The 14,771-nt window shown below is 42.3% G+C and overlaps 1 protein-coding gene across 1 annotated transcript in view; it reads right to left on the bottom strand.

Moving 5' to 3' along the window:
- LOC149211546 (uncharacterized) overlaps window positions 1–11,877 on the bottom strand; it is a 195,373-nt gene extending 183,496 nt beyond the window's left edge. Inside the window, exon 1 of the mRNA XM_089391527.1 lies at window positions 11,619–11,877. Within this exon, the coding sequence (XP_089247653.1) occupies window positions 11,619–11,798 (180 nt within the window). The 5' untranslated portion in view covers window positions 11,799–11,877. The remainder of the gene's footprint in view (window positions 1–11,618) is intronic.
- Window positions 11,878–14,771: the final 2,894 nt, after the last annotated feature.

Raw genomic sequence — 14,771 nt, forward strand, 5'->3', positions numbered from 1 at the left:
GAATGAACTTGATTTCAGTGTCCCAGTTACAGGACAAGGGATATTATGTATACTTCATAGGAAAGAAGGTATATGTCAAGCATCCAAGCTAGAAGAAGAAAAAGCAAATTGGGGTTCAAAGCAATAAGTTGTATAGGTTGTTGATTATTCTCTGCTCTGCGCGCGCGTTCTGCTCTGCCTGCGGAGCTTAACCTAGGATCGTAGCCGCCGTCGAGACCAGCAGCTTCAATGAGCGGGCCTGGGGGTGGGGAGGCCGCTCCCACCCCGCCATTAACTTCTGATGAAGCTTTCCGTAATCTGTTAAAGCAGCAAGGGAAGAAACGGCAGTTTTCAGAAGTGCCGAAGTTCATAAAAAAACTGGAAGAAATACCTGAGATTGCACTTCCAGAGGAACAATCAATCAAAATCGCTCTTGCTCTGGCTGACAGAGGCCTGGTAGGGCAGTTTATGGGCCGATGGCCGTCCACAAAAAATACGGACGAATGGATTCAGCGAAACTGGAGACCTCAGCTAAAAAATAACGTGATCTGCTACGCTGTGGGACGAGGCTACTTCATCTTTGAATTTACAACCAAAGAAGATCGGGATCTGGTGTTCCGAAACGGGCCGTATTTTATGGGAAATCAAGGACTGTATCTTAATAAATGGAGCCCTGATTTCGACCCTTCTGTTGATGTCCCTAAGGAAGCGCCGGTCTGGGTCCGTCTTCCTAATCTCCCGATACATTGCTGGAGCTATCAATCCCTGCAGAAGATTGGAAATGGATTGGGTCGTTTCATTGACAAAGCCGATCACAAGGGCCAATATACCTGCGCCAGAATTTGCGTGGAAGTCGACCTGGAAGCCGGCCTACCAGAAGCGGTCAAACTCAAAGTTGGAGATTGGCAGCATTATCAGAAGCTGGATTACGAGCAGCTGCCTTTTAAATGTCGAACCTGTCATGAGCTTTCAGCGAAATTGTCCAAAAGCAGCAACAGGGATCACGGTTGAAGAAGAAGGATGGAAAGAAATTAAAAAGGGAAAGGCTGTTCCAAAGGCCCCAGGGCAGAATGCTTCAGCATCGCAGGGGAAGCCACAACCTAATCCAAAGGCCAATGCTGCTTCCAAAGATGGATCCCCCTCCGGAGAAAAGGTGGATGTCATAGAGACACAAGAGGAACCTGGAAATAAGTCGAAGCAAGGGAAAGAAACTGAAGCCGAATCATCGGTTCCACCAGTTGATGATGGTCATAGGGGTAAAGAAGGCAACGAAGAGCACATCAGTCTCGCCTCCGAATCAGAGGAAGATTCTGAAGAGAGAGACTCCGAATCTGATAACTCGCAGGTCACTCCTATCAAAATGACTAGGGGTCGGAAATCCAAGAAGAAGCAGAGAGAGGAAAAAACCTATCTAGATGTCCTCCAAGGCTCTCAAAAAACCCTCAAAGGAATGATGAATACCAGATCTGGTCGCAAGAGCAACAGGGCTCCAACAGGAGCCTCAATCCCTCAAGGCAGTAAATAATGAAATACGTCTCCTGGAATTGTAGAGGATTAGGCAGCAGGTCGAAAGAGGAAGCCTTAAAAGACATAGTGAGAACATATTCACCTGAAATCCTCCTCATCCAGGAGACGAAGCTGGAGGAACTTCTTCTCCTCCAATCTAGCAAAGTTTTTTGGCAAAAAGGTCAAGGTCGAGCGGTTAGTGCAAGAGGCGCTTCTGGGGGAATAGCCACCTTTTGGAACAACGCCATTTATGATCTTATTCAAGAAAGAAGCAGCTCCCACTGGCTGTATACGCAGCTTCTTCACAAAGATTCTGGTCAACAAGTAAGTATGTTTAATCTCTATGCTCCTGTTTTGCCAGGCGAGAAAAAAATTTGTTGGAACTCGCTACAATCCTTTCTTTCAGAGCAAAATCCAGGAAATATTATCATTGCAGGGGATCTGAATGTCACCCTTGCACTTGATGAGAAAAAGGGCGGCTCCATTGTCCGGGATCCCGCCAGAGAATGGGTTGAAGATATTATGTTGGGCTGGGACCTGGAGGATATTAAGCCTTCTTCAGGCAAATTCACCTGGTCCAACAAAAGATTAGGACCCAACCATATTGCTGCCCGTCTGGATAGATTCCTAGTCCACTCTTCTTTCCTGACATGCGGTCTTATGGCCTCTTCTAAAATCCTTCCAAATCTCACTTCTGACCATAAGCCCATTCTCCTCGAGCTCTCTTTGGATGGTAACCTAGGCCCCATCCCTTTTCGATTCAGTCCTTTGTGGATTCAGCAAGACGGATTTCAAGAGGTGGTTTCTGAAGCTTGGAATAGGCCCGTCCATGGTTCTCCATTCTTTGTTTGGGAAGAGAAAATCAGGGGATTAAAAAGAAGTCTCAAGGAGTGGGCAAAACGGTTGGAAACTCCTACAGCAAAAAAAAAAAATTCTCTCAACAATCTTGCTGCTCACCAAATAGCTATGGAGCAGAGCCCTGTCACACAAAATCATCTCCAAAAAGAAGTCGAGCTGCAAAAAGAGGTACACAGATCTAGCAGGGAGGAGGAAGAATTCTGGAGACAGAAGTCTAGGAATTTATGGTTAAAGGCCGGAGATAAAAACACTGGTTTCTTTCACAAACAAGCCGAAGCTAGAAAGCATTTCAAATCAGTTTCTGAGATTCATTATCAAAACACGGTGATTAAGGACTTCGATGGCATTAAGAAAGCTGCTTATTCCTACTTCAAAGACCTTTATTCGGCTCCTGAAGAAACCCCTATTGATCCTCAGGCCTACCCAATGGATTTAATTCCCAAGAGCGTTAAGGAATCGGACAATGCTATGTTGACTGCCCCGATCAGCTTGGATGAGATCAAGGACGTTCTGAATTTAATGGAGCCTGATAAAGCCCCAGGCCCTGATGGGTTCACTGTCAGGTTTCTTTTGACTTGCTGGTCGACAATCAAAAAAGACTTATTGAGAATGGTCAGAAAGTCCCAAAATTGTGCTAAGCTGGGCGGTGGCATCAATTCAGCCTTTTTAGCCTTGATCCCTAAAGAGAAAGGCGCTTTCGACTTCAGCAGATTTAGGCCCATATCCTTGTGCAATTCAAGCTACAAGCTGGTCTCCAAAATAATCGCCAACAGACTAAAGAATATTTTGCCAGCCATCATCCCTGAAAATCAAGGCGGATTCATAAAAGGAAGAAAGATTTTGGACAACATTGTGCTGGTGCAAGAAGCGATCCACTCCAGCTGCCAAAGAAATGAGAAAGGTATGGTTATTAAGCTCGATCTGGCTAACGCATTCGATAGGGTGAGACATGATTTTTTGTTCAATGTGATGAAGAATCTCGGCTTTTCATCAACCTTCATAAACTGGGTGAACGCCTGTATTGCCTCGCCATGGATTGCGCCTTTGGTCAATGGTCGCTCAACTGACTTTTTCCAAGCCTCCAGGGGCCTTAGACAAGGATGTCCCTTGTCCCCACTCCTTTATGCTATTCAGGCCTCGGTCCTCAGTTTCCAGCTTGATCATAATCAGAAGATTCAAATCCTGCCTGGCCTCAGAACGACTCACAAGGTGAAGGACATTAACCATGCACAGTTCGCCGACGACACTTTGTTGCTTGGAGGTGCCAGCATAATCTCTGCCAGATCCTTCAAGAAGGAGCTGGACATTTACAAGGTACTCTCAGGCAGCAAAATCAACTACAGGAAATGCTCAATCTATGGCTGGAACTGCTCGAACAAGGAGCTGTCTGATATTGCAAGGCTATTAGAAATGGATGGAATTCGAAGCTGGGAGTCCTTTAAATATCTCGGGATCCCAATCTTCAAATCCAAGCCTAAAGTTGCTCACTGGATGCCGATGCTAGATAAGTTAAAGAACAGAATCCAATCTTGGGGTGCCTCTTGGCTGAATAATGCAGGGAAAATCATTCTTATGAAGTCGGTTCTTATAAGTATGCCTCTATATCAATACTCTGCTCTCCTGGCCCCTAAAACCTTTCTCAACAAAATGGACAGTCTGTTGAGAAGATTCCTGTGGGAAGGTGGAAACAACAATGACAGAAGGCTCCATTTAGTGAACTGGGAGACTCTTAAGAAACCTCTTCTGGAAGGCGGCCTCCATCTTCGGAACTTGGCTGTTCAAAATCTTGCTTTGGGATCCAAAATCTTGTGGAATTTAGTCTCCGGAAACTCCAGTTGGAGCAAAAGAGTCATTTGGAAGAAATACTTCCAAGGGCAACGTTTGAGATGCCTGGACAAGCCTCCAAGATCCTTAAAAGGTTCCCCGATCTTCAATCTTTGCAACTCTGCTAGGGAGCATTTCAGCCATCATCTTTACTGGATCCCTGGGAATGGGAGAAAGATCAAAATTTGGGAAGATTCGATCCTCGGTGATCAACCTTTGAATCAAGTGGACGGTCTAGATAATATCAAAGCTTGGCTGCAGTCCTCCAATTTGCATACCTTGTGGGATATCTCTATTTGGAAGAATGATCCAGACAGACTTTGGGACTGTTGGAATCTGGGGGAGGTTCCCCTTATGTTGCAGGGGGAAGCTTCACTACTGCTAGATCTGCTCCAAGGCAAATCTCCTTCAAAGGCCACCTCTAAAGACAAAAGAGGCTGGGGCTCCCGTTCAGGTTCTTACACTGTTGCTGAAGGTTATAAAAGAATGATGGCTGTCCCTTATGCTCCTCCTGACCCAACTCAATGGAAGTTTATATGGGATTTCCCCTCTCTCCCCAAAATTGACTTTTTCTGTTGGACTGTTGCGCACAATAGCATCCTCACCAGAGATAATTTGAGAAGAAGAGGGATGGAAGGGCCTTCCAGATGCCCCCTTTGCTTGTCTGCTGAAGAAAATGTCAATCATCTGCTGTTGCTTTGTCCTTTTGCACAGGTAGTCTGGAGGGGAGTCCTGAGGTTACCAGCAAATTTTGATTTCCCAAACAGCATTTCTTCTCTTCTCCGAAACTGGGCCAGCCTATCTCCCTTTTGCCTGAAAAAAAAACACCTTCTCAAGACAAGTTGGATGTGGATCCCTAAGTTTATCTGCTGGAAGCTGTGGTTAGAGAGAAATAATAGAATTTTCAGAGGAGAAAGTTGCAATTCTGCAAGGGTTATTTCCAAAATCAAAGCTCTTCTAGGCGAGGCTTTGGAAGCCAATACTACTTCAAGAAATGAAATGAGATTGGTCACTGAAGAGGAGCAATGGCTTCAAGATCTGGTTCCGAATCTGAAGGAAAGGTCCATTCCTCCTGCACTTGCCCATGCCAACTGGGAGATTAGGCTGGAGGAACTGGAATTCATCAAGTGGAGATCAGCCCTAAATGATCACTGTTTATTCTTCGATGGGGCTTCTAAAGGAAACCCTGGGCTTGCTGGCAGTGGTGGGGTTCTTCTGAGTCCTGGAGGTTCAACGGAAATACGGTTCCATTGGGGTCTGGGCATCGAAACCAATAACAGAGCGGAGGCTCTCGCTCTATGGCAGGGGCTGAATCTGTTGATCAATCGAAATATCCTCTCTCTCTGTGTATTTGGAGATTCTAGAATCATAATCCAGGCGATGACCTCTCATAAGTCTCCCCACCAGGTTCACTTAGCCACTGTTATCAAAAAAATCCAGCTCTTATTGCCTAAGTTCAGGAAAATTTCGTTCTATCACATATTACGAAAGCTCAACTCTCAAGCCGACATGGAAGCCAATCTCGGCTCCCTCTGTAATCGAAGATCTCTGGTGGTCAACTCAGCGGAATCCTCCTGTTTCATTCCCTAATGTTTCTGTTGATCGGATATCTGTTCCTAGCTGAGCCAAGGGTTAATCCTCTTATCCTCTCTCCTCTGATCTCCGGGACCTCTCCTCAGGGCATTATCATTCGCTTAATCTTATGATCTCAGGCCTATATCATCTTCAATCAGTCTTCCGTCAATGGACTCTGTCTCCTGTCCGAGCCTCAGGTTCAAAGCGTCTACAATCGAACTCCAAGATGTCCTATCAGACCCAGATAAGAATCTGCTCTGTTCTCACATCTGATCACCGTTCTCACCTGCCTCAAAGGTTTCATCTCCGAAAGGCGGCAATTCGAATTGTATTTCTGAGGGTTGCAATCTTGGGCGCTATAGCTTCTTCATTCCACAAGCATTCTCTTCAAAGTAATGGCGGAATCATCATCACCAGCGGGCCGCTTTGTTTTGCTTGTCCAGGGAATGACCAAGGAACTCTGGACTAGGGCGCTGCTATGACCATTGCCCGGCACTCTTCCTTGCGGTACACCATCTGCGGGTCAATCTTCTGGGCGAAAGGAACAATTTCTGATCCTGAACTGTTCATATCCTGGTATTATCTTAAATTGTAATGAATCTGATCTTTTATCCTAAATTGTAACGATCCTGCTCGGTGCTCTGTCACACGATCTTGCTGAAAGCACGTCAAAACAGCCAACATTGAGATTCCTTTCTCTGTCAGAGCTGCAATGTAAGAGCCTGTGGCAGCCAGTTTGCCGCCCTAAATAAAAAACATAACCGTTATTGTCAAAAAAAAATAAGTTGTATAGGTTGCAGCTCGAATCACCAATGGCACTAATAGGCAGCAATTGTAATGGTGAGAAGGAGTGAAATGAATTATGGCACAGGCAAATGAGGCACTTACACCATGGAGCACTAAGGATGCTCAGAGAGACTGTTACACGGGTACCAGTCCTTAGTACCAGAGGATGTGTGCTAGGAAAGTACGCTAAAGCAGCTTTTTCCAGAGGTAACAATAGAGTAGAATGTGTATTAGCATTAATACACTCGGATATCTGCGGTCTTATGTCCATAAGGGCTCTTAGTGGTGGTGAATACTTCGTCACATTTATCGATGATCACTCTCGAAAAACCTGGATCTATTTCCTAAAGACCAAGTATGAGGTCTTTAATCATTTCAGAGAGTTTAAAACTCTTGTTGAAAATATGACAGGAAAAAAGATAAAGGTATTGCGTTCAGATAATGGTGGAGAATATACAGACAAAGACTTCACAGATTTCTACGCAAAGGAAGGCATAAAAAGAGAGTGGATAGTTCCATATAATCCGAAGTAGAATGGAGTAGCAGAACAGAAAAACAGAACTATTGTTGGGGCAGCCAAAGCTATGTTGTATGATCAGGATCTACCTAAGTATCTATGGACAGAAGCTTGCAACACAACAGTATATATCCAAAATAGAACTCCTCATAGAGCATTGGGGAAGAGAACGCCCGAAAGAGTTTTCACAGGGAAGAAGTTGGAAGTCAGTCATCTCAAGATATTCGAAAGTGTGGCTTATTGTCACAATCCAAACGAAAAGGGCAGTAAACTGGATCAGACTACAAAAAAGGGGTATCTTGTAGGATACAGCAAGACCTCATAGGCATATAGAATCTACATTCCTGGCAGCAAGAAGATTGTAGTAAGACAGGATGCAAAGTTCATGGAAGACAGAGCTTTCAGGAAATCTCGTGAGATGCCTGCAGAAGATCAATCAGGAGATGTTCCGTTAGTCCAAGAGCAGCAGGGGTAGCAAGAAGGACAGGCAGGAGGACATACACCTAGATCAAGTACAGTGACCAGCACCAGTATCTCCTCAGAAGGAGGAAATGCAAATGATTCTCAACAGACGGAACGACAGGATCAGGAGGAAGAGTTGGTTGAGCCTCCCACCACCAGTGGTAGAACCAGCAAAGAAGTACGGCAGACACTGAGGGATGTAGAGGAGTTTGTTGGAGCTCCTAGAGCCGAGAAGAGGCAGCGTAGACAACCAGATAGATACCAAGCATTGGTAGCTCAGGTTGAAGAACCCTCTAGCTTTCAGGAAGCTATTCAACACCAAGTATGGGTGGATGCCATGGTGGAAGAATACAACTCCATCATGACAAATGATGTCTAGGAAGTAGTACCTAGACCAGAAGATAGATCAGTTGTAGGATCACAATGGATCTACAAGATCAAGTATGTTGTAGACGGCAGTATAGAGAAGTACAAGGCAAGGTTCGTGGCAAAAGAGTATGATCAAAAAGAAGGAATAGACTATAAAGAGACCTTCACTCAAGTTGCTCAATACACCTCTATCAGATCTGTTATATCCCTAGCAACTCAAATGGGATGGGAGCTTCACCAGATGGATGTCAAGACAGCATTCTTGAATGGAGTGATAGAAGAGGAGGTGTATATAGAACAGCCCGAAGGCTTTGAAACTCATGAGAAGAAAACTCATGTTTACAGGTTAAAGAAAGCCCTGTATGGGCTCAAGCAGGCACTCAAAGCATGGTATGGTCAAATTGATAGTTACTTGCAAAGTTGGGATTGTCAAGAGTGATGTTGATCCCAATCTCTACTATTTGTTGGTAGAGAATGAGCCACTCATTGTGGTATTGTATGTAGATGACCTCTTCCTAACTGGGTCATCCAAGCTCATCCAATATTGCAAGAAGAATCTTGAAGCCAAACTCGACATAAAGGACTTGGGATTGATGCATTATTTTCTGGGGTTGGAAGTTTGGCAAAAGAATGGGGAGATCTTCCTTAGACAAGGAAGGGACGCCACAGAAATTTTGAAGAGATTCAGAATGCAAGATTGTCGACCCATGGCTACTCCCATGATCACCAACTGGAAGAAAATAGATGCATCAGAAGACAAGGAAGTAGATCCCACCTTGTACAGGCAGCTCATTGGATCGCTTATGTATATGGTCAACACTAGGCCAAACATTTGTTTTGCTATCAACACTCTTAGTCGGTTCATGGTGGAACCAAAAAGGATGCACTAGGCAGCAACAAGGCACTAGGTATGTACGTGGAACAATCGGATATGGGTTGAAGTACTCCAGAGGGGAGGACGTCAGTTTGAATGGGTTCACTATTGCAGATTGGGCAGGTAATTCAGTAGACCAAAAAAGTACCTCAGGGAACTGCTTCAGTGTTGGATCAAGGATGATATCTTGGTGTAGCAAGAATCAGAAATCGGTCGCACTAAGCTCAACAGAAGCAGAATATATGGCAACCATCACAGCTATGTGCGAAGCCATATGGCTCAGAAAATTACTTGTGAACTTATTTAGAAAAACGATGGGAGCGACCAAGGTTTACTATGATAATCAGAGTTGTATCAAACTCTCTGAGAATTCAGTATTTCATGATCGATCGAAACATATAGATATCTGTTGTCACTTTATCAGAGACTGTGTTCGACGTGGGGCAGTACAGCTACAGTATGTCCCCATAGGAGAAAAAGTGGCCGATATACTCACGAAAGTCCTCGGAAGAGCTAAGTTCACTCAGTTTAGAGAGCTGATGGGTATGGCTGAAAAACCATTTCAATAGCAGCAGCAGTTTGCAGTGCAAAGACAGTTGGCAGTGGCAATGGCAGTGCCAGCAGCAGCACAAACGCAGACATTCAGAGGGAGTTGTAGTACAGATGTAGCATTGGCAATGGCAATGTCAAAGGCAGTAGTACAGTTGCAGCGGCATCGCAATAGTTGGTGGACAACATGTCAGACATTAGAAGCACAAAGGACAATGCTTCAGAGTGAGAGCAGTATGCAATACCAGTATATTGTTAGAGCACATTTCTCGCTAAGAGGAAGTGTTGATTTGGGATAGCATCGGATGTGCTCTAAGCCTCAAAATTTGGAGGAAGGCTTAGACACATGCATTCTCCAATACTCAGAAATCATTTTGGGAAATTCCACTCACAAACAGATTTATTAAAATAATTAATTATTTTTAATGGAACCCTAATTCTAAACTTAAGAAATTAAAAAAATAATGGATATTAATCTAAACTATGGATGGAACTTCTAGAAGAAGGTAGAGATCAAGTCAAATGATCCTAACCATTGATTAGAATCTAATATGGGCCTTTGAATGATAACGAGAGGATTATAAGAAGAAACTCTAGGCACTTGGAGAACAAACCAGAGGCAGATACTCAATTACCTGAGTATGATCGATTTTCTCACTGGTCGAAGTTCAGCAAGAGAAAACTGAATCAGAGGGAAAGTTGCAGGTGAGAAAGGGAGAGAGGGCATCAGCACATTCAGAGAGTGCAAGGCAGCAAGACGCAGAGCAAGAACAGGGTGACGTAGAAAGAGGCAACACAAAGGCAGTTTGACACAGAGTTTGCGTGGGCAGCTTGACGCAGAGCCTAGGAGAGCAATTTGACACAAAGAGGATCAGAAGGATTCCAAGGAAGAAGAAATGCTTCACCTAGGGTAAAACTTGGTCAAGAAGTGTCTATAAAATTTCTCATTCCTATTTTGTTGGCTGTAATTTGTACAAGAGAATTGGTTGAAGAATGATAAAAACCCTCGTCTGCTGCACCAGTTTTCCCACATTGGGTTTTTCCGGGAACGATTGTCCAAAAATCACTGTGTCATTGTGGTTGCATTTGTGCTAGTGTATTTCCTTACACTTACTTTCTGCAATGTTTTAATTGTGAAGGCTGCAGTAGAATATATTTCGATATTTGCCATAAGAATACTGTGGGTAACTTATTTCTGAGGTAATAAGTAGAAGAAATAATATTAATCACTGCAGTAGGATTTCTATTTAGACATTTTGACACAAAAGTGTTCTACTTTATTTATTGATGGCATGGATTTATTTCCAGATGGCGAGATGCCTAGAAGGACCTGCAATTGTTACTAGATTACTATTTTTATCTTGGTACCTGTAATTCACAGGTCTACTATGTATTGTGCTTACTGCACCTAAAGAATGTATTTTCTGTTCATCCGATGGATAAAAATATGGTTTGTCTATTCTTTGGATTTTTACAATAATTTCCTTCTTTCTTTCTAAAATTTCTATCCTGGCTGCAAACTAGAGTCTACACCTCTGAGCAGATGTGAATGCAGTAGTTTACAACAGACGAAGCAACATATTTTCTCCACTTAATGTGGCTCGGCAACACCTTCTTCAAAAACGAAACTGTCTGTTGATCTTACAGTACCCTATATGGCTCTTCCTCAATGTGTGATCATCCAACTATCTCCAAAGATAACCCCTTCCACCAGAATAGTGCAATGAACAGAAAATGATATTCTGCTCCCACCAGAATATCTCGAGGATGGTCCATTTCAACTTTTTTTACCAACCAAGGCGGAAATGTCCCTGGCACTACAGGAAGGAACTATGTCACGAGGCCATGACAGCCCCCACTCTTTCAGAGGGCTAAACATACCACGTGCTTGGAGATAATTGAACCCTAGCGGTAGAAATATCACCACCCCCTCTTGACCAACCAATTGAACCCCAAGTCAATAAATCATGGTACAACTTAGACTTTCAAGTCAAATGCGAGTCAGATTTACTTAGTTAGCATGGCCTGGGAATTAGACAAGGCTCTGTTAAACTAATCCCCACCTCTACCGGGAGAGGAAACTGAACAAACAATATTAAGTTGTTGGGCGAACCCCAAATAAAGGCAAGCACTGATAGATTATTATGTTAAAATCGAGCTCGTGGCATAAGACTGCAAATTAACACAAAAAAGTTTTCCCGAAATTTGGCGGAGGTGATAAACGGGAATTAACGGCAACTCACATGACGTGATCGATAACTACTAGGATTTAAACATTATAGTGAAAGAATGTAAACAAGAGAAAGAGTCAGAAGAGACCTGTTTGGCTAGAAGTTCCCGTTCTGCGTTGCCGGGTGCGAAAAAGGAGCCATCTGGAGTGAACTTCCGCCTGAACGGCATCCAGATGGGAAATTTGTAATCTCCTGCACTTTCATTTTCATTTTCGTTTTTCTTCTTCTCCATCTCAATTTCTATGTTCTTCTCCGTCTCGGTATCCATCTTTCATACAATCTTGCGTATCTTGCCTCTTGCATACAGAACAGATTGCTATATATTCCTCTTTTCAAATTACAAATTTGCTAATTCTCAAATTAAACAAATAGATAATAAGTTAGAAACTGTAAAACTGCTTTTACGAATTAAAACGAAAAGAAAATTGGTGATTTTCAAATTATAACCAGATAAAAGGACGCTCCATATTAACATAGTTCACAAAAGCTTCACTTTTACTGTAAATCAATATGAATATTTTACTAATCATTGTATTGTGTTGTGTGAGACTCCTCAAGCATATGTCCTTTTAATGTTTTTAAAAATAATAATCATATAATAAAGTATCCACGATGGGTGTCTCAAGATAACATTAATGAATGTGATGGCTAGTTTGATGGAGACGACAAGAGGGAGATTGCCAATCTCTACTCGGCAAACAATGGGATTTGTTTTTCTTGTTTGAGTTAGTACCATAACTTCATTCATCAACTCCCACATTCACGATTGTAGACAACAAGGAATTAAGTTGTCCTCAAACTCGAGTGCAAGGGTGTCTCGAGGGAACAATAATGAAGGTGATGCCTCTTTTGTTGGGGAGGATAGGAGGGAGAGTGTCACCCTTCACCTGGCAAACAATGGGATCCACATTTCTTGTTTGAGTCATCGCCATAACTTCGTCCATCACCTCCCACATTCACAATTGCAAGCGACAAGGAATCAAGTTGTCCTCGAACTCGAATGTGAAACTAAATGTTGGTCCAAACAAGTATGTGTCTATAATGGCAACAGTTGGATCAATTCTAGGTTTCGTTAATGATCAAATAATGAGAGTGGACCTTCTAGAATCTATGTAGATAGACAAGGAGAAGTGACCAATTAAGGACGACGTGTCATGGCGATGCAATAACTCGTGATTTAAGTGCTCTTTCCTTTTGTTTCACCTTTTCTACTTGCAATTCTTTTGCTCATTGTTTTATCCACTTGTTGAGTTAGAGTTGCACACTTACCACCCAAGCTCACAGAGGACAATTAGCACTTAAAGCCTTGTTTCATATGCTTGTATTTGTGCTCTCTCTGCTATGACCCTTACCACATTCTCTATTATTTTTCTTTAGCTCTAATAATATTGTGGATCTTGGTGTATCTGGTTTTGAGCCTTTTATCCTTCACTTAAGTGTAGCCTCCTATCTTGGCTCTTCATAGTTTGAGACTCCCTAGTGCTTTGTGGTATACCTTGTTTCTTCACAACTCTCCTACAGAGGGATTTGCTCGCTAGATCCTTTTATCAGTGTTTTCGTTTTTGGTTTGGGAGAGCATGTGTGTTAGGTCCCTATACTACTAGTATAACCCCTTATTGTTATTATTACAACCCCCTTATTATATTGTTGTGCCCATGTAGTCCCCATATTGTTATTATTGTGCCCATAGAAGCCCACTATTGTTATTATTGTGCCTTTACATTATTATTGTTATGTCGGCTCTGATTATATTATGACCCCTTAGACTCTTATATATAGAAAGGAGGTCTTGTCATTTGTATCATCAAAAAATTGTTCATTTATGTAATGTAAAGGAGGTTGCCCCCTCGAAGAGGCTGAATTCTAAGGCGTTAATCTATCTTTTCTATCTTTTTGTGAGCTAGTTTCATAACATTTGGTATCAAAGCTTTGGATTCTAGGGTTTCGCTGCTCCAAAATAGGTCATCGTCGGATTTGTACTATAAATTTTTTTATGCGACGTTTCAGAAGCGAAACAAAAAATCCATTTGAGACGAAATCATGCTGAACCTCGATTCCAAATTTCAGAGCTTTTCGCACTATATTTGTGAAGATATTATCTGAGGAAGTTGGCCTTTTTGCAGACTCCTGAATTACATTCCAAACAGGTGACCTTGGGAAAATCGTCATAACTTTTGTTTCCAGCATCATATTGAAATTTTGTAAGAAGATACAGAAAGAGGACGGACTGTAGTTTCTTCTATATATTTTTCAGACGCTAAGGTCAAAATAATGACACGTGGCACTTCATACAAGTTCGCTATTCTGAAAAGGTACATAATCAGGTCATCTTGGGAGATTGTGCATAACTCTTTCTTGGAGAATCTAATTCGATCAGACTGGTGACATTAGAAAGAGGACACAGAGGGCTACTGCATATCACAATTTCAGAACTTAAAGATCCGAAAGTACAGAGTTATAGTTGTTTCAAGATCGAGCTCTTGAAATCAAGAAAAGGCGATGTGAAGAAGTTTGATGGCAATGATCAAGTAAATTGGATACTACAGATGGAGAAATATTTTGATCTACATGGTGTACCACTGTTACAAAAGGTATGTATTGCATCTTCATATTTATAACCGGATCAATTTTTATGGTATAAAGGGCTTTGTTCTCGTAAACAATTTGTTACGTGGTCAATTTTCACGGAGGAAATGATAGCACATTATAAGGATACAAAGAGCAACACCTTCTTTAGAGCAACACCACAATAATTGGAAAGAGTAAAAGGGCTTTGTTACAAAGTGGAAAGTATAATTACGGCAATAAGGAAGTCTACCACTCACAACTATAATAATGGAAGTGTTGTTTCTCCTAGCCTTCCACAACCTACAAGGGTTACACCGCAACAATTGGAAGAAAAAGGAGAAAAAGGGCTTTGTTACAATTGTGATAGCAAATATAGTAAAGGTCATAAGTGTGCTGAGAAGAAATTATTTTACATAGAGTATGAAGAGGAGGAAGAAAATGATTAACAAACATCAAAAGAAGAGGATATACACTAGGAACCAACTCCAGAGAAAGAAGAAATGAATCCGACCATATCTTGTAAAGCATTGGCAAGAATTACCACTCCTCAAACTCTCAAGATAGAAGGAAATATCAAGGAGAAAAGGGTTCAAGAAGTGAAATATCACATCATGAAAGAAGAAATGAATCCAACCATATCTTGTAATGCATTGGTTAGAATTACCACTCCTCA

Source organism: Pinus tabuliformis, chromosome 1_1 (assembly GCF_031772625.1).
Source record: "Pinus tabuliformis cultivar Carrire ecotype Pingquan chromosome 1_1, CPIR1, whole genome shotgun sequence".
Taxonomy (NCBI): domain Eukaryota; kingdom Viridiplantae; phylum Streptophyta; class Pinopsida; order Pinales; family Pinaceae; genus Pinus; species Pinus tabuliformis.